This window comes from Octopus bimaculoides, chromosome 4 (assembly GCF_046866305.1).
Source record: "Octopus bimaculoides isolate indiv1 chromosome 4, ASM4686630v1, whole genome shotgun sequence".
Lineage (NCBI taxonomy): Eukaryota > Metazoa > Mollusca > Cephalopoda > Octopoda > Octopodidae > Octopus > Octopus bimaculoides.
The window spans coordinates 83,747,281-83,775,233 of record NC_142931.1 but is presented as its reverse complement, the minus strand read 5'-3'; the positions used below and the strand labels follow the sequence as shown (position 1 = coordinate 83,775,233).

At 36.4% G+C, this 27,953-nt stretch overlaps 1 protein-coding gene across 2 annotated transcripts; it reads right to left on the bottom strand.

The window, feature by feature from the left end:
- Window positions 1–619: 619 nt before the first annotated feature.
- On the bottom strand, window positions 620–27,868 carry LOC106875134 (enoyl-CoA hydratase domain-containing protein 3, mitochondrial). Of its 2 annotated transcripts, none has more exons than XM_014923123.3 (10): window positions 27,833–27,868; window positions 20,813–20,946; window positions 14,944–15,085; window positions 13,245–13,316; window positions 11,443–11,476; window positions 10,066–10,150; window positions 9,175–9,284; window positions 5,907–5,965; window positions 4,587–4,693; window positions 620–1,741 (listed from the first exon to the last, which is right to left on the bottom strand). In XM_014923123.3, the coding sequence occupies exons 1-10, from the start codon at window positions 27,854–27,856 to the stop codon at window positions 1,639–1,641; spliced, it is 870 nt and encodes a 289-aa protein (XP_014778609.1). In that variant the 5' UTR covers window positions 27,857–27,868; the 3' UTR covers window positions 620–1,638. The 2 variants fall into 2 exon arrangements, with proteins under 2 accessions (XP_014778609.1, XP_052823135.2); XM_052967175.2 differs by lacking the exon at window positions 27,833–27,868 and adding an exon at window positions 27,381–27,443.
- Between the last annotated feature and the right edge of the window lie 85 nt (window positions 27,869–27,953).

Sequence of the window (27,953 nt, the reverse complement as noted above, 5' to 3'; positions counted from 1 at the left end):
GACATACTAAATATTGCAAGGTATTAATTTCATCACTTACGGAAGATCCACAAAAGTTATGCATTCTTGCCCTTATTTATTCTTATTTAAAAAATGGGAAAATGTAATCCATTGCTCTGTCACTTCTGTTAGAGACAGGATTTTAAGCTGCTTTCTTTTTAATCACCTGGATTTTTTATTGTTCGGTTAGAATGAAGGGTATGGTCTTTGAGATTGGTAGAAGAGGGGGAGGAAGTTATCTTCAAATCAAAGACTTGACCTGAATGCTTCCAACAGAATGGACTAGATGGTGGTATTAAACTAGACATTAAAGCCACAGCAAGATTTCAAATCAGAATACAAAGAACCAGAACAAACAGTACAAAGCTTCTTGTTTGATGCTCTAGTTTCATTATTCAAATGCCTTAGATTGGTATTTCATTAACACTGAAAGATCTAAAGCAGAGCAGGAGTTGAACCCAGAATGTAAGGAGTCAAAAACAGGAAATGAACCCAGAATGTAAGAAGTCAAAGTATATACATCTGACATGCTAACGCTTTTGATAAACTGCCACCTACAAAATGTAAAAGCTAATAAAATAATAGGAACAAAAGCAAAGAAAAAGAGACAACTTACAAATTTTAAAATTTGATAATCAAAAAAATGTTAATTAATGTTTTTATTAATTAAATCTTTTATTTACAAGTAAAAAAAAATTTCTTTTCTTTTTCTTGTTTTTTCAAGTATTTTATTATCATTAGTCTATTTGTTTAATTAAAATTCAATTTGACCTAAAGCAACACATTTACAGGAAAATTCCTTCAGTATTTTGAAGATGTCATAAAATACAAGGGATTCTGTTATAAAATTTTCAGGAAGGTGTTAGGGAATTATATATCACACGTTTGAGGGCATGGGATTAAGGGTGTTGATAGGGTGTTATAACAATGATATTTCATTGTTAGTTTATCATATATGCATTTGAGACTTTTGATTAGTTGGTTGGTTGGTTGAAAAACACTGTGCAATGTAAGCACAGAGAATTCAGCACAGCAAGCACCGCATCTATAAAATAAAATGTGTAACCACATGTATATATTTGTGAGTGGTATGCTTAAGAGACTGTAAGTACAGATGTGCATGCATGAGTGCATATGCATACTTGTTAGTGTGTATGTGTGCACATGAGTATGTGAATGTGTTGTATGCAAATATATGTTTGCTTGTACAGAGGTGTGTTGATACAGCATGCAAGTATGTACTTGAACCTGTTTATTACTGTGCATGTGTGTGTGTGTGCGTGTAAGTGGATGCATAGATAAGTATGTATGATAGCACAAGTTTCTACGTGTGGGTATTATACATTACAATGTATATAAATATGTGTGCACATATTTATGAGTGCATATGTTTGTGTATATTTGCAAGTGTGTATGTGTCTGCAATATGCATATTTATGAGTGATATATTTGTGAGCATGTGTATGTTGTGTTATAAATGCAGCTATATGAGCATGCTTGCTCCATGCATGCGTTTACCTACAAGCATACATGCAAGTGCATGTTTATGTCTGATCTTGTTAGTTTGTGTGTGTGTGTGCGTGTGTGTGTGCGTGCATGTGTGTGTGTGCACGCGTGTCCTATTATGAGAAATAGCTATCATTTGTGGCACCACTGAGGACGTCTCTTCTCCAGAAATGATTTGATGCCCTCTTGCCCATCCTCCTTATTTAGATTAGAAATCATTATTTTCTCAGCATAGCTGCAAAACAGAGAAAAGAAAAAGGATAATTATAATTTCAAATACTGGCAAGAGGCCACAGATTTCTTGGATAAATCTTAGTCAATAAGACAATTGAACTACTTGACTGTATTTTCCCAGTTACAGAAAGATGAAAGGGAAGTTGCTCCTCATGGAATTTGAACTCAAATTTTGTAAAGAGCCTGGACAAGTCGTTTTGTCCAAGCCTCTAACGATTCCACCTAATACAATACCCTTGTAATAATTCTTTCCAATTTTGGCACCAGGCCAGCAATTGTGAGGGGAGGGGAAGTTGATTACACTGACCCCACAGCTCAAGTACTTACTTTATTGTCCCTGAAAAGCAAAGCTGACCTTAGCAGCATTTGAACAATGAGCAAAAAGCCAGAATAAATACTGCTAAGAATTTTGTCCAACATATGCCAACTTGCCACCTTCAATACCCTCGTAATGATAATAATTGTTTCTATCATAGGCACAGAATTGCAAACTTGGTTGGGAAGAGGTTGGTCAATTAACTTGTCCAAGTACTTTATTTTTATTGACCCCCCAGAAAGATAAAAGATGAAGATGGCCTCAGCACAATTTGAACTTAGAACATAAAGAGCTTCAACAAATACCACAGAGCATTTATTTTGTCTGTTGTTCTAATGTTATTGCCAATTCAATATCATGATGATGATGATGATGAAGATAATACTAATAATGATGGTGGTGGTGGTGGTGGTGGTGGCAATGATTTCTAAATTAGGCTCAAGGCCAAAAATTTTGAAGACAAGATACCATCAACCACAGGACTTTATTTTATTGACCCTAAAAACATGAAAATCAAAGTTGACCCCTGGCGAGTTTTGAACTCAGAACATAAAGAGCTTGAATGAATGCTACAAATACTATAAGGCATTTCTTCCATCAGTCTAACAATTCAGCCTATTCAATTGTTTCTAATAAAAGTACAAAACCTGAAAACTGAGGAGGGGATTATTTGAACATATCAATCTGAATACTCAACTGGAACCATATTTTATAGAGGAAGGAAAGGCAAAGTTGACCTCAGCAGGATTTGAACTCAGTTAATTCATTAATGTACACAGAAAAAGGGAACTTATAAAAAGTAAATAAATTGCAAGTGTTGTTTACTTCAAACACTGAAAAATCCAGTGTTTCAGGCATTTGTCCTCTTTCACAGACACTGTGATTGCTCCGTTAAGCTTGACCTGGGGCTAAATAATATTTGATGATATAAAAAAAAACATTTTAATTGAGACTGCTTCTTAAAATTTACCTCCTGCATCCAATACAGTAAGTGATGTAAGACAGTGAGAGAACATTTAAATGGTTGTTTGACCTACTAGAAATATTAGTCAATCTTCCCTCAAATTATACAAACATATGTATATGCATATTGGGTTTCTTTCAGTTTCCTTGTACCAAATCTTACAAGGCTTTGCTTGGCCTGGGACTATAGTAGAAGACACTTACTCAAAGTGCCACAACTATGTGATTGGGAAGCAAACTTCAGACCACACAGCTATGTCTGCACCTATATATATATGTGTGTGTGTGTGTGTGTGTCTATATGTATTATAGTGGTTTAAGCAGGATTTTGAACTCATAATGCACAGAATGCCAGCATGGAAGATAAGTGTTAAAAGATGATGGAGGAGGAGGATGACCCTTCTATACTGATGATATTTCTCCCCAATAAAGGTTACTGCTCAAAACTTTCCATACCTACTTGCATATATTATTGTACATCTACGTACTAAAGTTGTTTCTTGCAAAAGTTAGGAAGTCTGAGGAGATCTAATAAGACCAAAAAATGTCCAGAGTTGTCTCTCATACAAAATCATTAGAATAAACATATTCTTAAAAGACATTTAGCTAATGCCTTTTCATCAGAGCATAATTATCTTTAATTTGAATTTTTTAATGGTAAAAACATTAAAACTAACTCTCTATTTCTCTCTTGGGAGATACATGTAAATCCCCTAGTTTTAGTACATGTCTGCTCATCAGCATCCATGGCCTCCTGATCCCTCAAATGAACATTTGTTGATAATAGATGGAGCTTATGGCCACAATCACTTGCTTGTCTAGACGTCCTAGTTTGGCCATTAATTCTGATAAATGGTTCTAGGTACATCAGTCAGGTAATAATATACCATAACAACAGTGTAGGCACTTGTCATTTATAAGAACTGGGTGTAGGACGAAGATGAATTAGCCATGAACATCTTACGTATGAAAAACAAACAGTTAAGTCATAACGCTTACATAATGTAAGAAGCTAATGAAACTCTAACAGATGAAAATATATACTGTCAACATATATCTGTATTAGACACAACAGATGCAGATATGATCATGTGGGTAAGAAATATGTTTCACAACTAGGTTGTTTCAGGTTGTATTCCACTGCACAACCCCTGGAACAAGTGTCCTCTACAAGCTTGAGTTGACCAGCATTTTGTCAGCAGAATTCACAAAACAAAACTGTGCAGAAGTTAATTTCATATCAATATATGTAGATGTAAATGTTTGTGAGACTGACTTTATGTTTTACACAAGTCCAAAAAGTGGTGTTGTTTGTGTAGTGTCACTTTATGTCTCCTAAATTTGCAGTTCAACAAATACTGGTTGATAAAACAGGTACCACAAAATAAATACTGTGGTCAATATGAGTGACTGAATTCTTAAAGCGGGGTACCCCTCAATCCAATGAGTGAAGCCAGTGAAAGAATTTAAAAAAAAAAAAGAAGAAATAGAATTATCAGCAAACATATTTGCACACTCTCAGAGAATATAAACACCGTTATCTTCACAGTTAATTCCTGTAACTTACTAGTAAGCAGCATCTCGATCCATATTCATCTGCATTTGAAATGCTGCCTTACCCATGGACAAAACACTCCGACTGCCTTCACATATTCGTTGAGCAATTTTTATAGTCTAAAATGAAAAATACAAAATAACAATGCAATCCAAATAACATTTTGATGTAATCAACACACTCACCTCTCATCAAAGTGACACCTACAGTGCCTCATTTGCAACATCTAAACCCAGCACTACACAATTTGTTCAAATGATAGCTGCCACCCTTACCTATATTTAAGCTTCACAACTATACATGTGTAGTCTCTCAAATTAAATAATTGAACTAACTTCATATCCTCATATGAAGATATGGAATATATTGAACTAACTTCATATCCTCAGAGGCAGCACTGAAGAATATTTTTTATTTTCTATTTGAAAATTTGGTTATGAAACACATGTAGTCGTTTTATTATCATTATCTTATGATATTTACTTTGTATTATATTATACTTATTTATCGTGCATTTACTTATTAATTTTTCTATATGTAACTGTGGATTTTCATGGATTAGTTCATGAACTTTGGTTCTTTTCATCTGTGTGAAGATGCAGGGTTTGCTTCCCTGATTGGGCAGCACGTTATGCTCTTGAGCAAAACACTTCATTTCATGTTGCTCCAGTTCCGCTTTCGATCAAGGGGAATGTTGGCCTGCTTGCATAGCCAGCAGGGTGGCATCATTTGAAGGCTAAAACAATGCAAAATGCATTGTGACCAATGGTGTGTAGCAACACGTGATAGCCTAGTTGGTCATGTGATCACGTGATATATACACATATGTGAGCGTGTGTGTGTGTTTTTATATATATATATATATATATATATATATATATATACACACACACACACACATATGTATATATGTGTGTGTGTGGAGGTGTATATATATATATACATATATATATATATACACACACACACACGCACATATATACATGTATGTGTGTGGATGTGGGTGTGAGTGAATGGTATCTACAGCTGTACTTGTTATGTTGTGTCCTTTTATGCTCCACAACTTTTGGTGAAGCAAACAGAAATCAATGAAATAAGCATTGAGGACAATATAATCAATTAAACACTTGATACCCAACAATTGTCACACAATCCAATGACTAAAAGTAGTAAAACAAATCCAAAAAAAAAAAATTAAACCGTAGCCACAATAACATCATCAAGACATATTGTGTTATACCAAGTCACATCTCAATACTGATCCAAAGGCACTGAAACTTCCACTGGACATAGTCTGATTTAACTTCCAGTAACAAAGCTTGGGTTTCTTACCTCCTCCTCTAGCAACTCAGGACTGACAACTCGACTGATTAAACCATGCCGTAGTGCCTCTGCAAAATATATTTATATATACATTCATGACAATGTGATGGAGATAGATATATACTAACACACGTGCACACACACACACACAAACACATACACACACACACACACACACGATACACACACACAAATGATAAGCTCTCAGTTTAATAGACCTTAATTTGATGGAATTTGAGTTTTTAATAACACTTTTCAAAATACTCTTCAACTACACAGTCAAAAAGGGAAATAAAATTATATATTTTTATTATAATCTAATAATTTTATGTTGTGCAAAAGTAAATATTGCATTCAAGTTCTTCATTTTTTACATTAAGCACAAAAAAAATAGCTCTTGGGTTACTTCCAACTTAATGGGCATTTGATATAAATGGAATTGTGATTCTCGATATTAGTCCATTAAATCATGGGAAGGTTTTGTGTGTGTGTGTGTGTGTGCGCGCGTGCACATACATGCATGTGTATGTCACCATTTTCGACATCGTCGTTTTAATGTCCACTTTTTTAGGCTTGAATAGGTCAGATGGAATTTGTTGAGGTAGATTTTCTACCTCAACGAAGACTTCAAAATAACAGCTGCATAAAGTTTCTAGAAACTACAATATATTTGGTTGATTTTAATTCTACATCCATCCATCTCCATACCAAACTGTGTATTTCTACATGGTGTTAAGAAGGGCATCCAGCCATAAAACCATGCCAAAACAGATATGGAGCCTGAATAGCCTTTCAACTAGTCAGCTCCTATCAAACAGTCCAACGGATTCCAGCATGGAAAGCAGAGGTTAACTGATGATGATGATGATGATGATGATGATATATCGATCCTACGGAAAAGTCTCTATGTAATCTCAATCTGCTAGAAATAACAGCCTGATTTTCTTAACCTTACATTCAACCATGTTTGTACCATCCTAGGATACTTTTACATTTTTACATAACATAACAAATATGATATCAGCCTGCTAGAAACAGAAGTCAATCACATCATACCATCTTTAAAAAGAAGGACATATAAAATAATGCAGCTTGGATACATTATCTCTGAAACAATGACAGGGATGGTCATGAATGGAAGATTTTTAATCATAGGTTACACCTGCCCTGTCAGAGCTGTCCTAGGGCTAAACAATAAATGATATAATGGCTGCATTATTTCTTATGTTTGTTGATTCACTGTCAATTTATAATATATTTATTTTTCTCTTTCAGTGACCATCACCTATATATTCCTAAAACAATTAATCTTAAAATCTGCTGTATTATTATTAATAATGTACAAGTGTTTTATTATTTAATTGATATCACTAAGTGTAAACAATGAGTGTTCAGCCGTTAGACAAACTGAAGTACCAAGTTCATTGAATTAGCATGTAAGTAGTTGAATATTCCACAGATATATGTATTCACAATGCATTTCTCGAGCATAATCAATGTGACATAGTATAAAAACATTAACTCTTTAGCATTCAGATTACTCTGTCTAATGTAATGCCTTTTCATCCACATAGTTTTGAATTAATTATTCATTACCTTGTAGCTTTGAGATTTCAATGATGTAATTAATTGTTTACTTTCAGAATGACAATGTAGGTTAGGTGTGAGAGGCCAGATCTGATCAGTTTGAACATAAAATAGATAGAATATTTGGGCTTGATATGGCCAGTTTAAATGTTAAAGGGTTCAATTACAGGTATAATCCACAGAGTTTCTATCTATCCAGTTCTGCTCGTAAGGCTTGTGTCAGCCTGAAGCTATTGTACAAGAAACTTGTCCAAGAAGCTGTGCAGTGAGATCAAACCCATCACCTTGTGATTGTAAAACAAGCTTCTCAACCATTTAGCCATGCTACATCCATATATTACTAGTAGACACTGAATATATTTCCCTAGTGTGCACACACCCTTCCTCTCATATTTGACCCTTTGCTTTTTTCCCTAACACATAGATACATGCAATAATTTCCAACTCTTCAAACATATCAATCTCATTCATCTCAGTTATTCTGATCTGAGAGCTACAGTTGATATCCAAGGCCCTTGTGATACCACCTCATTTGAAACTGCCTTGGTTCCTGTTTTAAAGTGACATACACTAAAACACCAGCTTAATAATAATGAAGTTATTTTACTAAATTCTTTGCATTTGTTTTTAATTAACTGAAACAAAGGTGGTATATTTCACTGGTAAGTCATCAATGACATCATTTACTGTCTATTTTCCATGCTGGTATGGGTTGGACGGCTTGACAGGAGCTAGCAAGCTGGAGGGCTGCACCAGGCTCCAGTCATCTGTTTTGACATGATTTCTATGGCTGGATGCCTTTCCTAATGCCACCCACTTTAAAGAGTGTACTGGGTGCTTTTTACATGGTCCTGGTACAAAAGGATTAATCTTTAGTCATTAGAATAAAATTTATTTTCAAAAACTAGCAAAAGAATATGTAACTTATGTAATTTAAAAGTCAATAAGTAAGAAGGAAAATAACATTTAACAATCAATTTTTTAAAAAGTTGAAAATAAAAAAATATATTTTTTTGGAAATTTTACATTTTAGTAATTTCATACATCAGCAGCAAGTGTAGATATATAGGCATAGATGTATATTAAGAAACTTGCTTCCTAACCACATGGTTGTTCATTCAATCCCATTGTGTGACATCTTGGGCAAGTGTCTTTCACTATAACCACAGGCTGACCAAAGCTTTCTATCTGCCATCTTGACATTGTATGGTAATAGTAAACAAGTATTACTATCATACAAGTAGTGTCGTTAAATTTCTAATAGTCTACAAGAACATATCAAGCTATGGGGAAATATTACCTTGCTCAAAAATAGGTGAGTGCTGGAAACAGGAAGAACTTCCAGGTATAGAAAAATCTACCTCATTAAACTCCCTCCAACCCAAGCAAGTATGGAAAAGGGAATGCTATAATGATTATGATGATGATATTATCTTACATCCACTTTTCCATGCTGGCATGCTCTGGCACTATAAATATATATTTATATTCACTTTTGTTTTGCTTTTGTGATTATGTTATGACAAACTATTAAGTGTTAGAAAAGATTGTTATACATCAACAACCAGGTCACTAACTCTATCATGATATAATTGGTTCAATTTCAACAAAAAATCTCAGATCAAATCATTCACCAAACAAGTACAACTGTGAAATTATTATTTGAAATTTTAAAATACATATTATTTACCATCAGCTGATATTGGTTGTCCAGTGAGAAGCATTTCCATAGCAACCTTGCGAGGAACAGCCCGGCCAAGCGCTACACCAGGAGTTGTACAAAAGAGGCCAATATTTACTCTGCAAAAAATAAATAAGTAAATAAATATAAATAAAACAAAAATCTCCAGAAAGGTGTTATATGTTCACACAATGCAAAATACAATACAATACTCATATAATTTTGATACAATGTTATAATACTGTTTCTTTGACATTACCTCCACACTTCTAATTGTGCTTCAAATCTGCAAGCATTTCTTTTATTTTTACCTCACTTTGAGAACTGACTCGTCTTCCACTTACTTTTTTTATTTCCCTTCCTCCTCTATTACATCCTCTCTCTCTCTCTCTCTCTCTCTCTCTCTCTCTCTCTCTTACACACACACACCACAACCATACCTACACCTGATCATGTCTCTCCAAAAATTTAAGTGTGTGGTCAATGCAACTAGTAAGACCCAAGATATTTTTTTTCCTATTTTTTACACTTTCCAACCCATAAAACAAATTTTCTATAATCACTGTCTGAATCAAGGGTTTTATTAAAATAAGATAATTTTATGGTTAGATGCCAACCACCTAATAAAGGAAAATATGATGCAGATAAAATATCTTGAGTTCAAATATGCCTTTCTGAATTCTGAATTTGATAGAATAAGCCTGTCTTGTACTGGAGTCAATACAACTAACAATATTTTTGAAGGCAGTATCTCAACATAGCCAGTGTTCAATAACCAAAACCAGTAATAGACAAGGAAAGAACAAAAGATTTGTCTATATTTGACAAGAAAGAATGAAAAATATATAACAAATAAAAGGAAAAAAATGAAGAATTATAGATTAAAACAGAATGACTTACCCAGGTACAGCAAACTTGGCTTTTTCTGAAGCTATGGCAATATCACATGATGCTACAAGCTGACAGCCAGCTGCCGTAGCCAAACCTGAAATATAGAGTTGTAACAAAAAAAGGAAGTTAAAACAAAGCTAAGAGAAAGAACATTTTCACTTCTCTTCAATAGAATTAGCAATTTATTCAGTCTACTTGCTTTGTTCAAAACATAAAACTAATATAATCAAAATACATTAACCTAGCAATCTCAATCTTTTTTTTATATTCCTTTTTTTTATTTACTTATTTTTTTAGTTTTAATTTATATATATATATATATATAAACAATTGGTGGATGAAGACATAGAGATCCCTTTGGTGAGATGGTGGAAGAACATTCAGAAACAGCCCTGGTCATGAGCAGATGGAGCTCATTAGCCCTGACAGGCTGTCCTTCTAGGAGATAGAAATGCCAAACGAAAAACTTGCTTGAAAGGTAGGCAACCTGGCGGACCCTCACAAACCTCGATTCCAGCAACCTGCTGCAACTTCTGGACATCTTTTGGTTGTCTTGGACATTTTCATTGCCACCAGCCAAACCATTACAAACCTTCAGTTTGCACAGATAACAATTTTCTTGTTCTACAATGTAATTTCAACATCTCAACACCAATTAACTATTGAAAGGGTTAATTGATGCAAAGATAAATTAGACATGCCAGCTTTTCTAACAGACAAAATTTCCCTTGGTTGTTAATTATTATAAATACTTCTACATATATTGCATATTTCTTATTCTTAAAGGTAGATCAGCTATTTCCAGAATGTGTACATGAGTGCAGACATAAGTGTGTGGTTAAGCATTCTCTTCACAAATGTGTGGCTCAGAGTTTGGTCCCAGTGTGACACCTTAAGCAAGTGTCTTCTTAGCATTGTGTATTTATTTCACAAGAGATATCTTTACTGAATATCAAACTACTATAGAGTAACAGTCTCTGAAATTATCCTATTTAGCAAACTTATATTTCCTAACCAAACATTTATGAATTAATACAGAGACAATAATATAACTGAAATGGCCACATGATTTAATGAATCATTGAAACTTACCATCCAAATTACTTACACATCTCAGGCTACAATAACAGAAAGTACACAAAAAAGTGTTGAGAAATCCTTCTGATAATGATATTAAAAAAACTGGAGAAAATAAAGATAACCATTAACAATGGTAAACATTTGACTAAAACCAGCAGATGTGGAAGGACATTGTCCATGGGCAATGAGAACATTAAGAGGTGAGCTGTATCAGGAGGAAGGTCCACTCTAAGACCACTCCCTACTTAAAACATTCATGATGAGGATGATGATGGTATAAAGTGGGACAGAATAATGAATACTGACCACTAACTTGAGCAATTACTGGTACTGCCATGTCCTAGAAAAGGGAGGAGTAGGGAAAAGAAATATCAGTTACATATTAATCAAGTTAACAAAAATATTCATCAAAAAAATTTAAAAGAAAAAATAAATTTATTTTCGATGTAATGAATATATAAAAAAAAATTAATTAAAACAGAGAAAGAAAAAGTATATGATGTACATTTTGATGACAAAGTCAGCAAGAGTGTATATATGCATATGTGTAGGTATGTGCTGCACACTCACCTAAGATGGTAAATTCATCATATTAAGCTCACTCAAGAAAATATTCGTAGATAAGAACGGCAAACTAGTTTTTCTACCTCTTGTTACAAAATATTGAGGTAGCTGTTCTGAGATAGAAGCGTACAAATCACAACTAATTTCATCATTTATGGCAATACTAGACATTGTTGAAGGGTGAGAAAAATAGGAACCAAAAGAGTGAAACATTCCACCAGAACACATCGTATATTCATTAAGTTGTATTTGTTGAAAATTCATTAAATGAAATTAATTGTTGTTGTCACCATTGCCATTGCCGTTGTTGTTGTCATCACCATCATCATCATTATAGTGTTCTTTCCATATCATGGTATAATCTTGGCATGGTTTATTTTGAAAACGCAGGAGTGGCTGTGTGGAAAGTAGCTTGCTTACCAACCACATGGTTCTGGGTTCAGTCCCACTGCGTGGCACCTTGGGCAAGTGTCTACTACTATAGCTTCGGGCCAACCAAAGCCTTATGAGTGGATTTGGTAGATGGAAACTGAAAGAAGCCCATCGTATATATGTATATATATGTGCGTGTATATGTTTATGTGTCTGTGTTTGTCCCCCCAACATCACTTGACAACCGATGCTGGTGTGTTTACGTCCCCGTAACTTAGCGGTTTGGCAAAAGACCGATAGAATAAGTACTAGGCTTCCAAAGAATAAGTCCTGGGGTTGATTTGCTCGACTAAAGGCGGTGCTCCAGCATGGCCGCAGTCAAATGACTGAAACAAGTAAAAGCGTAAAAGAGTATATGTGCCCAGAAACAAGGATTCAGTTGTTTATTTTAGTGTTGCATGTAAGTTAGAGTAGAAGGTTCAATACAGCATTTGTCTTGTGACAATAATCACCCCACATCACAGCCAGTAAAGTATCCTGTGCAAAAATTTCAAATCTAGGTGAATTTATGTTGCAACAATTCTGCCATTTCAAGTAAAATTACAACATTGAACTTCTGTTGGGATAACCACAACAATTAAGAGAGTATTGTAGTTCGCTTGAAGCATTGTGTATTGTCTGTAAACAATGAAAAGTTTCGAATGGTACAACAATGCACTATAATACAAAAATGGACCATATACCTGTTGTAATTTAGTTATCTATAGTCCGATGATATTTCGGAATACAATTCCTTCTTCAGATATTCTTCGATGGGTTTATAGCAGAGACTCTATCGAAGAATATCTGAAGAAGGAATTGTATTCCGAAATATCATCGGACTATAGATAACTAAATTACAACAGGTATATAGTCCATTTTTGTATTATAGTGCATTGTTGTACCATTTGAAACTTTTCATTCTTTACAACAATTAAGATGATGAAACAACATGAAGGAGGAGGAGGAGGTGTGGTGATGTAGTGAAAGTGATACTGACATTCATGATGATGATGAGAATGAAAATAATGGTGATGATATCAATGAATATAGCAGAAGTTACAGTTTTAGTTATGATGATGATAGTGATGGTACTGATGTTGATAGTGTGTAGCTATGAAAATGACACTGACCTGTATCATACACATAACTTCAGAGCATGACTTGAAAATCTCAATTTGTTTAGTCTTTGATTTGTCATCTGTCTAATAAAAATAAGAAAAATATGTATATATAAATACACACACAAACAAAAAGCTTTTCATAGTTTCAGCAACTAACAGTATTTGAGATTTAGATATTGGAAGATAGATTGTTGGTCTCCTGACAACAGAGCACTGAACCAAAAGCATGGAAACACTAAGTCATGAAAGGATCTGGAAAGCTATATTGACAAGGGTCAATATTTATTCCTTTATTGCCCACAAGGGGCTAAACATAGAGGGGACAAACAAGGACAGACAAAGGGATTAAGTCGATAACATCGACCCCAGTGCGTAACTGGTACTTATTTAATTGACCCCGAAAGGATGAAAGGCAAAGTTGACCTTGGTGGAATTTGAACTCAGAACATAACGGCAGACAAAATACCGCTAAGCACTTCGCTGGGCATGCTAACGATTCTACCAGCTCCCCGCTCAAGGGTCAATATTATTAACAATGTCCTACTTTAATGAAAGTTAGCCTTTCATCTAAATAACACACACACACACACACACACACACACATCTACTATATAAATTAGAGTTTGTGTGTGTGTATATGTGTGTCACTGAAAGGCTTTGAAACAATGTGTTCTAGAGAAAACCAGATTTGATTTCTGAAATCTACGTCCCAAGAAGTCTTTTGGTTATTAGTAATCAAAAAATATAATTTGCTACAACAAATAACTCAACTTCCAGATCACCAATATTCAATGTCATTAGAAGCTGCCATCTTAAACTGATGGTTACCTGAGTGTGTGTACATTTGTATGTGTGAGTGCTGCATCTTATAACTGTCTGTCTGTCTACTTCAGTCTATTCATCTCTCTATATATATTTACCACACTCTCTCTCACTCTCTCTGAGTATATGTATATCTCTCTCACATGCTGGTCATTCCTCTCTCTCTTGATATGACATGTAGTGCTAGTCAGTCACAGGAGACAAGCACATCTGTCTATGTACCCCTGTCTATCTGTCTCTTATGTTTTTCTCATTGTAAACTTCCTCATCTCTCTCTCTCTCACTCTCTCTCTGTATGTATGTATATATATATATATATATATATATATATATATATATAACCCTTTAACATTTAAACAGGTCATATCCAGCCCAAATAGTCTACCCATTCTATATTCAAACTAACCATATCCAGCATCTCATACCTACCCTACAATGTCATTCTAAAAATAAACAATTACATCTTCAAAATCTCTAAGCCAAAAGATTATACATGATTAATTTTTAAGAAATGTGAATAAATAAGCATTACATTTGTCAGTATAATCTGAATGTTAAAGGGTTAAACATGTAAAGTTGCTAAAAAGTCTTTGAATGGTAACATGTATGGAGTGGAATAGCTCAAGCAGAACAGAACTATCCTAGTATACTAAACAGCAACAACATTATTTTGAAATTATCTGCTCGCTATCATACACAACCATAACATCCACATGACCTCACATGATATGTTAAGATAATCACACCAAGTTATGACCGAATGTTACTAATGATAACACAGTTCACTAGTTGTGTCAAACAGTAACATAAAACATTACAAAAAAAAAAAAAAAAAATGAAAATAAAATAAAGTAAATTAAAATAAGTGTTTGTTTTGAAGACTTACAATAACTAGTTCTTTGAGATCATGTCCTGATGAAAAAACATCACCTTTAGATGTTAGCAGTACAACCCTTACATTATCGTCGTTGCTGCAGGACTTCAGTTCTTTATGAAGATTTAACAACATGGCAGAAGACAAAGCATTTCTGAGATCGACATGAAAGAGAACACAGAAAAAGATACAGTTAAATATGGCATCAAAGTTTGTTATCATCATCATCGTCATCATCATTATTATTATTGTACTAGCTTCAGCAGTACATATACTAAAATTGGAATGATATAAAGAAGATTATTATTATTATTATAATTATTATTATTATCATTATTATCATTAGGATGGTGAGCTGGCAGAACTGTTACTGTGCAAGGCAAAATGTTTAGCAGTGTTCCATCTGACTTTACATTCTGGGTTCAAATTCCTCCACCGGGGTCAATAAAGCAAGTACCAGTTGAACTCTGGAGTTGATGTAATTGATTAATCCCCACCCTCTTAAAATTACAGCCTTGTTGCTTATAGCCAAAAAAATTATCATCATTATTATTATTATTATTATTATTATTATTATTAGTAGTAGTAGTAGTAGTAGTAGTAGTAGTAGTAGTAGTAAGGCAGTGAGCCTGGCAGAATCTTTAGCACAATAGGCAAAATGCTTAGTGGCATTTCATTTGTCTTCTTGTTCTGAGCTCAAACTCTGCTGAGGTCAACTTGCCTTTCATCCTTCGAGATTGATAAAATAAGTATTAGTTGAATACTGGGGTTGATATAATCGACTTAGCTTCTCCCCCAAAATTTCAGGCCTTGTGCCTAGAGAAGAAAGTGTATTTATCATCATTATTATTAATAATAATAATGTTTTCTTTAATGGCTACATGGGCCTACATAGAACACACAGAAATGCAAATACAAAGGCACAAACAGACGGGCTTTACCTGTAACCGTATAAAACAATAACAAAAATGAATAATAAAGTTAAACAATTACAATTCCCCAATGGTTCCCCAATGGGTGGCGGAGGAAGACTTTCAAGGGATGAGCATGCAAATCCCACAGAAAATCACAGTTTCCCTGACCACTTAGGCAAGTGCTGCCTCTCTCTTTTACTCCAATCAGAAGCACATGCTCAGAGCTGGCCCATTCACACAAACCATGCTGGCCACTCTCATCCACCTTTCAATAAATTTGTGAGAAGGAAGCACTCCCTCTCTGCTCTGATCTGCCTCTTCAAGTGGAACCTGAAAAAGTTGATCAGAGATTCACCAGAGAGGAAAGTGCCTGTCTTCAGCCCTTTCAGGCTTGTCCACCACACAACCTCTTTTGCCATGAGCACCAGACAGGTGAAAACTTCCCAGCCTTCCCAACCAAAGGAAGAGAGTGGAACAGTCTTAATAATAGACTCGATTGATAGCTAGATTCATGTGACATGCAACATTAATTGCTCAACATAAACTCATATGCCAGAAATTGTTGAGCACTGGATGAGTGTGTGCAGAATGGTATCATTGCTCTGTGTGCATCTTGGGTAGCTCTGATTGACGGCACTTCAATGCCTATGGAGTTTATCCCGAACAAGCAATGCTCCCTGGTAGCATTGCCAGGCCAGGGATTTCTGGAAGTTATTCATAGGCCCCAACCGGAAAGTCCTCCAGAAAAGATCAGCCAGTTGTTCCTCATTGAAGCACCTATTCTCCACTAATCCCCTGTAGAACACCAAGATAGAATTTCCACCGACCACATTGCCCGACTAGTAGTGGACTAAGAGGGTGTGTCGACACACAAGGTACCACTCGCCTCACTTGGTCTCAGCTTGACCCAGGATTGTAATTCCATTAAGGAGATGAGTTGAGGAAAATTCATCTGGCAAAAGGTGACCTCACCGACTCACCATCAAGGAAACACTGGAGATGCCGCAGCCTCAGCACATACCTGCGCATCAGCAACCATGGCATGCCCAGCCCTCTATTCAGCAGCTGTTGACAGCAGATGGACTGTCTGACAAGAGGAATACACCCCTTTCACAGAAAGTGAAAGAGTATACACTCTAACTTGTTCAAACGTGACTCAGGGCAAGGCACGACAGTCAGATGGTAATAGATGATGGATGTGATATAAGTATTCGCCACCCCTGGGTCCTTTCTCAGCAGTGCCACCACTCTTTGTCTCACAGCACTAAGAATTCTACCATTCTGCTGCCAGTTGTGGTAGATGTCTGCTAAGAGGTCGCCAAACAAATCTGGTATATAATAGTAAAGCTCATTGTGTAGACTATCCAAACCAGGTCATTTGCGCCCCGTGCAGCCCATTATCACATCTTGTATTTCGATAGCTGTTATCAACATTTTGTTATGTCACACCCTACTTGATGAGAGTCATGGCATGCCATCGAGGTAGGCACTTAAGTCCATCCTGCATTCCAGATTGCCACTTGTCCTAAACAGTTGGGCAAAATGCCGCTGAAATGCTACACACATCCGCTCATGCTCAAGTATCATGCACCCACCTGGGTCCACCAGAGACCAAATTGTGGTTTTGTTGCCATGTTGAGCCTCTGCCACTCAGATCCATTGAGCAGCTTTAATTCCCTCATTTCTTAGAACATGTGTCTTAGCTCTGACAATGCATCCTTCGTGCTTAGCGTTAAAGAACTGGTCGAGGACCAATCTTGCTACCTGCACATTGGTTGCAATGCCTCTCCTAAGCACCTCTTCTAAGTCCCTAACTAGTTTTCCTTCTATTTTATATTTTTCTATTCCTAGAATCTTGCTAAACCGAATCGACTCTATTCTAATTGCCCTTTTCAGGGCATACCACCATTTATTAAGTAATGACCCCGTTAATGCTCACTTAACTAATTCATTAATCCAGTCTCTGTAAACTTGGCATGCCAGGAATGAGGCGTTCAACTTCCGGTAACTGGGTCCTTGCCTATGTACTCTAAGTCAACCATACAGGTCACAAATTTGTAGTCTGTGTCAGCAATGATTTTGAAAAGTGGACAACTTACATTATTCCTATCTACTGGCCTACAGGAAATTCTATTCAAATACGACCTGGATGACCTGCTGTGGCTAGACCAGGCCCAAACTGGAGCATTCAGGAAATCCAGCTGGTACCTGTCAGACAGTTGTAAACATCTGAGCAGGTTTGTGAGGTTTTTGCACCCACCTCCTCTATCTGCTAGCCCCACATGGTCCAAACGTGGTTCTAAGACAGCATTCCAGTCATTCATAAGCACTAAAGGAAGACACGTTCCCAGAAAAATTTCCAAGCATCTGAAGAAGTCTGGCTGCCCTGCTACTGTTGGAACAGAGTCACCAGCCTGAAGGCATTCCTGTCACTACTGCTCACATCCAGGACCACCAACTTACCTTGTGGGTCCAGGAAGATAGTCATTATCTTGAGATCCAGGCCTCTGCGGAACAACACAGCAGTTCCACCTCCCATTCCCGGCTGGCATGGAGATCAAAAAGATCTCTTATCCACCGAAAATGGGCATAAATGCTTGGTTGGAGAGCCTGGTTTCACTGATGGCCACCACATTGACATTCAGTGACCTGAGGTCGTTGAGTAGATGACCCTGTTTCCAAGGTGAGCCAAGGCCACGTGCATTTATACTGCCTATCATAAACGAGGCCATGAAGGATGGAGTATAGAAGCAGAAAAAGCTACTTACTGTGATTTGGTTGGTGAGGTGGGGATGGTTATTCCAACCCCATGGTTATTTGTGGCTGTTTCCACGAGCAGTTCATTGTATAGTCTTTTGTTGATATCTTTCTTGAAGGCCCCAACTCCTTCAGGATATTTTGTTTTTATTTTGTTGTATGTATTTTGTGATGTTAGCAGGAATTTTATGTGCGGTGGTGAGGTGTTTGATGGTGTGATGAAATCGGTGTTTGTGATGTCTGTATGGTTGTATATGTGTGCCATTAATTCTTTATTGTTTGTGTTTATTGCTGTGTAGTTGATGATTGTATGTTGCTGGTGTTGGAGTGTGCAGTTGTGTGTTGTGTGTGTGAACTGGGTTGTGCTTGTGGTGGTGGTAATGGTGCTGATGGGCATGTTGTTGTTGACGGTGCTGGTGTGGTTGCTAATGAGGAAAGTGTTTATGTGTTTGTTTTGTTGTGTCTGCTCACTGTCATCATACCTGCCAGATTTTTGTGTTTTAGTTGGTGAATTGTTGTCATTTTTTCTTTTAGATTTGGTATCTTATTGCCATTTAGGCTCTTCTTCCTCCCCTTCCGTGCAGGATGTGTCTGAGTGTTTCGGGGGGGGGGGGGGGGAGTAGTAGAGGCCAACCTTCTGGTTGTTACCAGAGGCCAACCTTCTGTTTTTGTTACTGGTTGGTGTGTGGAAAGCATAGATGCTGGTGAGTTGTTTATTTTCTTTGCTGTTGTTTTTGTTATTGTTGCTGCTGCTGCTGTGATTAGTGTTGCTGCTACAGTTGCTGTTGTTTTCACTACTCCAGTGACCACCTACCTCTGCTGGTACTGTTGCTTCTGTTGCTATTGCTGTTATTGTGTTGGAGGTGTATGCAGCAGTGCAGTTTTCTCTTCTAATGGTTAAGGGCAAAAAGCCTTTAAGTGGTTTGTTTGGCCACAAATGTGGCATCTGACCTTTCTGCCCTCTACCACTACAAATAACTTTGAACTTCCAGGGAGCTTTATGAGATCTGGAATCTCTTGTGCAGTTACAAAATCTGCATGCAATAAGATTTCCATCCCAGTACCATACCAATTTTCATTTTTTCTGTCTCCATGTTTCAAGAATTTTACATTTCTCTTCTCTGCTATATAATACAGCTGCTGCCATTAAGGAGATGTCCACTTCTGGTGGCACCTCCACTACCTTCACTCTGAGAACTCTTCGACCAGGGTTGTCATGGAATTTTCTTTGGCCAGTTGTTCTGTTGTAAACCTCTCCTCTACTGTACCAAAGCTCTTATCAAGTGCAACATAAGATTTTATGCTCTATACAGGTCTCAGGCATTTTTGGACCTGAGCCTGCATGGATCTTTCTATCTTGCACGTTTTAAATGATATACATTTGTATATTATTGTCCTCCTCTGTGTCTCTTCCTGCACATCCTCTGGTGTGTTCAGGTAGACTGTCCTATCAGTTCTTGTTAGATGCAACTTAGCTGCTATATTTTGCATGTCAAATGACCACATAGAGGCTCCCTCATTGGGTTATAAATCTGTTTCATTGTCTTTTAACCATTCCATCACAATTACTCCTGTAATGACTGTTTCTGTAACCTTCAGATTCATTTAGTAGTAATCTACCTCAAATGAAAAACTGCCCCATTAAATCAAAGACACACTGGATAAAGATGCAGTTGTAGATACTGCTAATGAAGGCACATGGCTCAGTGGTTAGAGCGTCAGGCTTAGTCATGAGACTGTGAGTTCGATGTCCCAGACCAAGCTGCGTGTTGTGCTCTTGAGCAAGATACTTTATTTCAAGTTGCTCCATTTCACTCAGCTATAGAAATGAGTTGCAATGTCACTGGTGCCAAGCCTTTGCTTTCACTTGGATAACATCAGTGGCATGGAGAGGGGAGGCTGGTATGCATGGGCTACAGCTGGTCTTCTGTAAACAACCTTACCGGGACTTGTGTCTTGGAGGGAAACTTTCTAAATGCAATCCCATGGTCAATTATGACCGAAGGGGGTCTTTACTTTGTAGATACTGCTAAAATGACAGTATAGTTAATCATAGCTGGAATACTTTTCCTCATATGTCAGCTCTAACAGGGCTGATCTGGAGTTAAAGACAACAACAACACCTGTAAAAATGATGATGATGATGATGATGATGATGATGATAGCATGGGTATCTATTTGAAAGGGTATTTAAATGTAGTGGTTATTACCTTTTGGGTGGATTATTGAGAGTCAGTGTCAGAATGCCATTTTCTAGATTCCTCAGAACTAATGGTTCAGCTCTGGCCCCTGCACTGGAATGTCTTATGGCTGCTGCTGTTGCTGTTGGCAACAGCCTGAAGCACTGCAAGAGGAGGGAAAATAAGATATAAGGTACACGACATGAAATAAGGATTTTTTTGTTTTTTTGCAAAGGTATGAAGCCTGAGAATTTTTTAAAGTACAGAAATTAGATGGTTGTGATCTCTGTACATTTCTCAAAGATGTCAGAGGCACATTTTATTACTTGTAGTAGCTCCTTCACTGATAACTGTGTTTTAAGGTTTTGCTTATTTCACATTAAAGCACAATAGTTATTACTTGTGAACAAGTATAGTTTGGTAACATGTACCATGCATTTGTTGATTATTTTAAGTGCTTATGTAATCATGAGTAGACATAGACACATTCTCGGCCCTTCATTCTTGACCCTACGGAACATCCAAGATGTGGCTGCTGGAGAAAGGGAAGCAAAGATGGGAGAGAGAGGAGAGGAGAGAGAGAGGGGGGAGATGAGACTCACAACAGAGTACTGCCCCATAACCAGGATGGTGCTGCTGCTACACACAGAGATATCCTTGATGTCCAGTTAACTGATGGGCCTCAAGTGACTCACAAACATACTTCTGTATCAAGTTCATATATATGCTGTCTCCTCTCTCTCTGTTTTGTGCTGGCAGCATGTAAAAAACTCCCACTACATTCTCAGAGTGGTTGGGGTTAGGAAGGGTGTCCAGTCATAGAAACCTTGCCAAATCAGATTGGAACTTGGTGCAGTCCCCCAACTTACCAGTTTTCAGTTAAACCATCCAACCCATGCCAGCATGGAAAGTGGGTGTTAAATGATGACGATGATGATGATGATGATGATAACTTCAAAGGCCTCTGCTCTTTGAAGAGCCCAGTCCTTTCACCCCAGAACCCCAGGCATTCATTCTCTGAAATTAACTAGTCAATTTTAATGGCATTAATTTCACTAGTAGTGCTGGTAGTGGGGTGCAATAGCAGTTCCCAAAATAATAAATCCCATATGTCGTCATATCAATAGACCTTTATTTTGTTGTTGTCATTGTAACTAAGACCATACTGGAGCACCACCTTCAAAATATATTTTTGTTCTACATGATAATTAGTGATGAGCCACTGAAGCAGTAATGAGTTACTCATTTTCCAGAAATAGCACCAAATCTCCCTTGAAATACAATCTACTGTCTTAAGAAAAGAAACAACATGTTGGATAATGTCTAATACACCTTTGATCAATTAGAGCTGATAAATGTTATGTCTAAATTTCATTTATTAATTACGATACAATATCGAATTACACTTTGGTTTATCACTGCTCAGTTTTATGGATCCACATGATTGAAGGAAATCATATGGAAGACACAAAAGAATGACAGAGGGATATTTCTAGGGATGCCTTTTTTATGAAGAACAAACATTTAACTCAGTGCTAACATAATGTAGTGAGTCAAAAACATTTCAACCAATGTAAATTACATCTATAGTACAGAGGGAAAAAAATCATTAACTTAATTATAGATATTGGATAAGAGAGGTAGGGGAAGATAACTGTGGAATTTAAATTAGCTGAAATTGAATTTGATGTGAACATTCATTAGGGAGTGAGTTGGATTCTTCATAATAACTATAGTGACAACTCCACCCACTGATCAGTCTTATTAAAAAAAAATAAAACCATTGTGGAGATATGTTTTTAATGTCATTTTACCAGTACTCACAAACCCTTGAAAACTTCAGTAAAAACAGCGTTGTTGGCCTTGATACCAAGGCTTCATCTATGTCTGATATGAGAACATTCTGGTAAAGTTTTTCTTTCATCTCTCGTGTCAGATCATCATGTGTCAATAAGTTCTCTCTAACCCACATTCTATTAACACTGATGTCGCTTGGAGTTTGGTTATGACTCCAATACTCTTCCTTCTCTACATCAATAATCTGTCCGCTGTTGTTTCTAATCACACTGTTATACAGATGATACTACCCTTTTTTTCTCCTTTACCTTTCATACACACAGGCATCATCCATCAGCAATCTTACTCCATACTAGACTTGTATAACTAGAGACCATCATGTAATAGGTACAAGACAACCTAGTTTCTTTTAACAACATCATTACAGAGTCACTACATGTATTGTGGGATCTATTTAGCAACACTACTTTCTTTTTATTAATGAACCATACCTAGCTATGACATTTAGGTACATGATTTTAGAGTCTCAAATCTTTCAAAGCAGCCATACATATAACAAAGCCAAAACTGTTTCAGAAAAGTTAAGACCACACCTAATGACAATGAACAGATATCTCCCTTGTAATGCTTGTTCACAGCCAAGTGAAATATGAATCTGTTAAGTGCTTTTTGTCAAAAATACATCTTTGGCCTTTGATCACTAGCTAAATACTTTATCAATTCAGCAAGCTATGATTTTCTAAAAGACAAAGGACAAACTTCAGTAGAGGACCTCATCTGTAAAGTTGTTGCAATTTTTCCCTATTTATATAATACAAGTAAAATGTAATCATTTAAGTGATAGTTATGTGCTGGTCATGTCATGAAGTGACACATATTTCTTCACAATTTGTTTGATACAACTTATGGAATAAATTGCTTATGAATTTCCTAAACTTTTAATTTGTGAAATAGAGGTTTCATACATGCCACTAAAGTAATCATTTGTGTAGAGCTCAAAAATAATATCTAATTGTTATATGTTCCATGATAGATGGATAGATGAATATGTATGTATGTACACGTGTGTGTGTGTGTGCATGTGTGTGTGCGTATTTATATAGGGTGCTGAAAAGTTCCAGCGTTTGGGTAAAAGAAAGCACAGGAGGATCAGTTAATTATGATTTTATTCAACAAATTCCCCTCTCAGATTCACACATATATTGCAGCAGCTCTTCAATTTCTCTAAGCCCTGTAAAAGAACAGGGCTTAGAAAAGTTGGGCCTCCTTTCGCAATACTCTTAAGCCAGGAACTTTTCAGCACCCCCTCATGTGTGTGTGTGTGTGTGTCACCAAAATATATTTGGTTAGTAAAATGGTAATTGTAACTTACATCAACTATTTACACCGTATGTTAAATGGACTTATCAAGCTCTTTGACAGACTAATTGCACATCATCATCTGTTTTCTCAGATTTTATCCTATCTTCTGTATTAACAAGTCACCAAGGGAGTCAATACTTAGTCACTCACACTTATAAAAATAGCAATCAAATTTCTCCCAAATCTCAACCTACCATCATACAAAACAGAAACTGACATTAAATAATGTAGTCCTAGACATCCCTAAAATAATGAGTTGGTCATGGCTTGAATGCTTTTGATCATATATATATTTGATTAAGGCTAACCTGGAATAAAACCACAGTATTAAATGATTCCTTAATATTATAATAGTTATTTATTATCAACATTATTCTTACTGGATGAAATTCATTTTGACATCTAACCACCTGTGTAAACTGCACAAATCAAGCAAATGATTTGCAGTTTACACTATTTCTTTATTCACACATACATACATAACTTTGTCAGGGGAGTAAAGAATACCGATGACCTGTTTACAAGATTTCTGTAGCTGGTGGGAAGCAGAGAAGAAGTCACCCACAAATCAAACACTTAGTCTGAATCCTTGCAGTGGAATGAATTCTTCTACAGGAATGGAAATTAGTATTTTGCAACATTTTTATATTTACTTCCAAGTTTTAAAATAAAATAAATGCGCCCTGTTGAAGCCTAACCACGCTCATGGGCCCGGTTTCCCGGTTTCAATGGCGTATGTGTTCCCCAGCTGGACGGGATGCCAGTCCATCGCAGCGTTACTCATTTTTGCCAGCTGAGTGGACTGGAGTAAATGAAGTGTTTTGCTCAAGAACGCAATGCATCGCCCGGTCCAGAATCGAAACCACAATCTTACGATCATGATGCTGACACCCTAGCCACTAAGCCACACGCCTCCACACTTCCAAGTTTTACTGTTGGTTTATTTTCTGAATAAAATTGCCTAATAAGGTTACGAATCTATGCGAACAAATAAACCATTCAGACATGACATATTTTTAACATTAACTTTTACTCCAAATAGTATCATGTCAACTGTTTCTAAACCTCCATGGTTGATTAAAATAAGTACTAATTAAGTACAGTACATCTATTCAATCGATTATACCTGCATGTCCTGAAATGTGTGACATAGTCACTATATTTACACTGTACACACACACATGATGTATACATACATATATACAAACAAAAATACCCTGTTGTTGATGTTGAAATTCCAAAGAAGAAACCAGCTTTTTCTCTATTGGCAAGAAATCTTGACAGACAGACATACACACATACTCATTCACTCACTCTTCCTAAACTCAGTAAGTCCATGCAAACTTTCTGAGAGTCTAAGAAGTTCCAGTACATGAATTTGTTTTGAAGAGATAAAGTGTCGCACAGCAATGAATCCACTTTCCAGTGCAAACAACTGTAACAAGAGTGAGACGACCAGAAACAAGTGCATTTCAGAATTTTTGTATATGAGTTTATCCTCTTCTAGAAAGAAGTTCTAATGAAAGCTAAGGGTCCTTCACTCCCAGTGGTCCACATGTTAATTAAACCACAGCTGGGACCCTAACAAGTGCTACTATTCCAGGTAAGAGTAGACCTGGAAATGATAGTGGCTAAGAAGTGGCTCCACACTCTACAAAACCCTGAAACAAAGTACAAGGGTCTCACTACCGGATGCAATTCAAAATCATACCCGTCCATCTGTACATACATACATAATATTTAGAGGGCAACATTTTACATTTACAAACAATTCGAATGCGAAATAAAAATTATTTTGTCACAACATTACAAAAGATACTGTCCTACATGTTAGACTTTTCATTTTCTTTAACGTAAACGGACTCATAACACTTGCATCATGTTTAAATTCTTTAATTGCCAACGGTGGCCGTCACTAAATTCCTCGGATCCTAGTGTTAACTCAACACATAAAGCGCGACGGGCCACGATCGCGGCCGTCAGGCATAGATCGATAGGCCACGATCGAGGCCCAGATAGATGCATTTAATTTATGGGCGTTTGTAGGGATCTTATGTCACTCAAACGCTCTGCTGCCCCCATAATGTAAGAGGACTAATAGTTCAACTAATGACTTTTCAGTTGATGTAAAACTTGTCACCATTATATACTAAAAAGATATTTTAAAGATTTTTTGGTGGACATTGGAATTAGACACTGAGGGAAAATGGCTGTAACTTTATTATTTTTTAATTTTGGCAATTTTCGTTTTCGATAATGTGTTCTAATATGTCACGGTCATGCGATTCCCCATAAAAAAAATTTTTGACCCCCCCCCCCCTTCCCTACACCCCCACCCCACACTTGATATGCTAGAAATAACAGCTAAACGCGGACAATCCAAATCTTGCATTGGTCCAGATGGACTATATGTAATCTGAACCTTCCCCCCCGCACTTATTTATTTTTTTTTTTTTACGGAATCCCACGTTTTAGGCTATGGAGATTCCGATTCTGAAAAAAAATTGTTTGAAAAATTTCAATTCCCCCACCTCACCAAGCAGGCTATTTACATGCTAGAAATAACAGCCAAATCTGGTTAGGGTTAGGGTTAGGTTTACCCTAACCCTGACCCTAGCCCTAACCCTGTTTGCCAAAGCGCATTTTTTCCTTCATTTTTATTTACATATAGTCCATCTGGACCAATGCAAGATTTGGATTGTCCGCGTTTAGCTGTTATTTCTAGCATATCAAGTTTCGTGGTGGGGACTCCACATATGATCCTTTTTCTGTTTCAATATAAATGTAAGCCGTTCATTTTCACATCTAAGTTCCGAGAAGGCTATTCGTACGACCTGAACATGTAGAACACAATGTCAAAAATGAAAATCGCCCCCCCCCCCCCCGTGTATGTGGAGGTGGGGAAGGGGTGGTCCAAAATTTTTTTTTTAGGGGGAATCGCATGACCGTGACATATAGAACACATTATCGAAAACGAAAATCGTCAAAATTAAAAAATAAAAAAGTTACAGCCATTTTCCCTCAGTGTCTAATTCCAATGTCCACCGATTTTTTTTGTTTTTTATGTGTATGGTAGTATCATTTTCATAAAATGTTCTCAGCAATCCATGCTATATAAGTGCAAATCACAGCGCTTAATGGGTTAAACATTATACGATAGCGAGACCGTAAATGTAATATCTAACTGAATTAAACCTATGCACTGTCACGAAGTCCTATTTTATTTAATATTTCGTCTCATTTACGTTGCAAATATTTTGGAAAAAGCATGACTGTCATAGAATCTCGATCTCCTGTCGAATAAACTATGATCCTGGAACTGACATGAATTTGATGCTGAGAGTCATCTCCCTTGAAACAGATGGGACTAAAACAACACGAGTTCACAGAGGCTCTAGGTGGTCGCTCGAAATGGTGAAAGTAATAAATAATACATTACCATTTTTAAAATGAGAACACATAGGATATAATGTAATCTTCCATTCATATTAAAAATGATGACACATGGGATATATTAAAATCCTACATGAGATTATAATAAGAAGTTGGAACATCAACTAACAGAGGTAACAGGGAGGCTAAAAAAAACTATTAAAAAATATGTATATGTGTTTTGGGAGGATTTTATATACAAACATTAAAAACTTTTATATTGCTATTTGGTTTCCTAATCAAAATCACATTTGATACGTTTATAAGAATACGAAACTATAAAGATAACAATTAGTAATACAAGTGATGTGTTAGTAAAATGAGAAGAGAAAAAAAAAAATTATGTAGACAGTACTTAAAAATGGAATTATGAAGTCAAAACACGTATTAATCTACAATCTACTGGAAAAAAAACACTGCAGAAATCTCCCCAAATGTTAACAACATTAACACAAATACCTTTCGACTAAACAACGCAGCCATTTTATCAAGTACGAAAACCTGTATAGTTATGAAAAGTCGCTTTCTATTGGTCAAATCTTAAATATACTGTCCCATTACAGACAGCTTTCAAAACAGC

Bases quoted from the DNA above. Each gene is read 5' to 3' on its own strand.
- LOC106875134 (XM_052967175.2), bottom strand. From the start codon at position 27,428: ATGAATGGAAGATTACATTATATCCTATGTGTTCTCATTTTAAAAATG. The intron at 13,317-14,943 runs GTAAGTCTTCAA...TATTTTTATTAG, and splicing joins ATCTCAAAGAACTAGTTATT to ACAGATGACAAATCAAAGAC. The intron at 9,285-10,065 runs GTAAGTCATTCT...TATTTTTTGCAG, and splicing joins GCCAAGTTTGCTGTACCTGG to AGTAAATATTGGCCTCTTTT.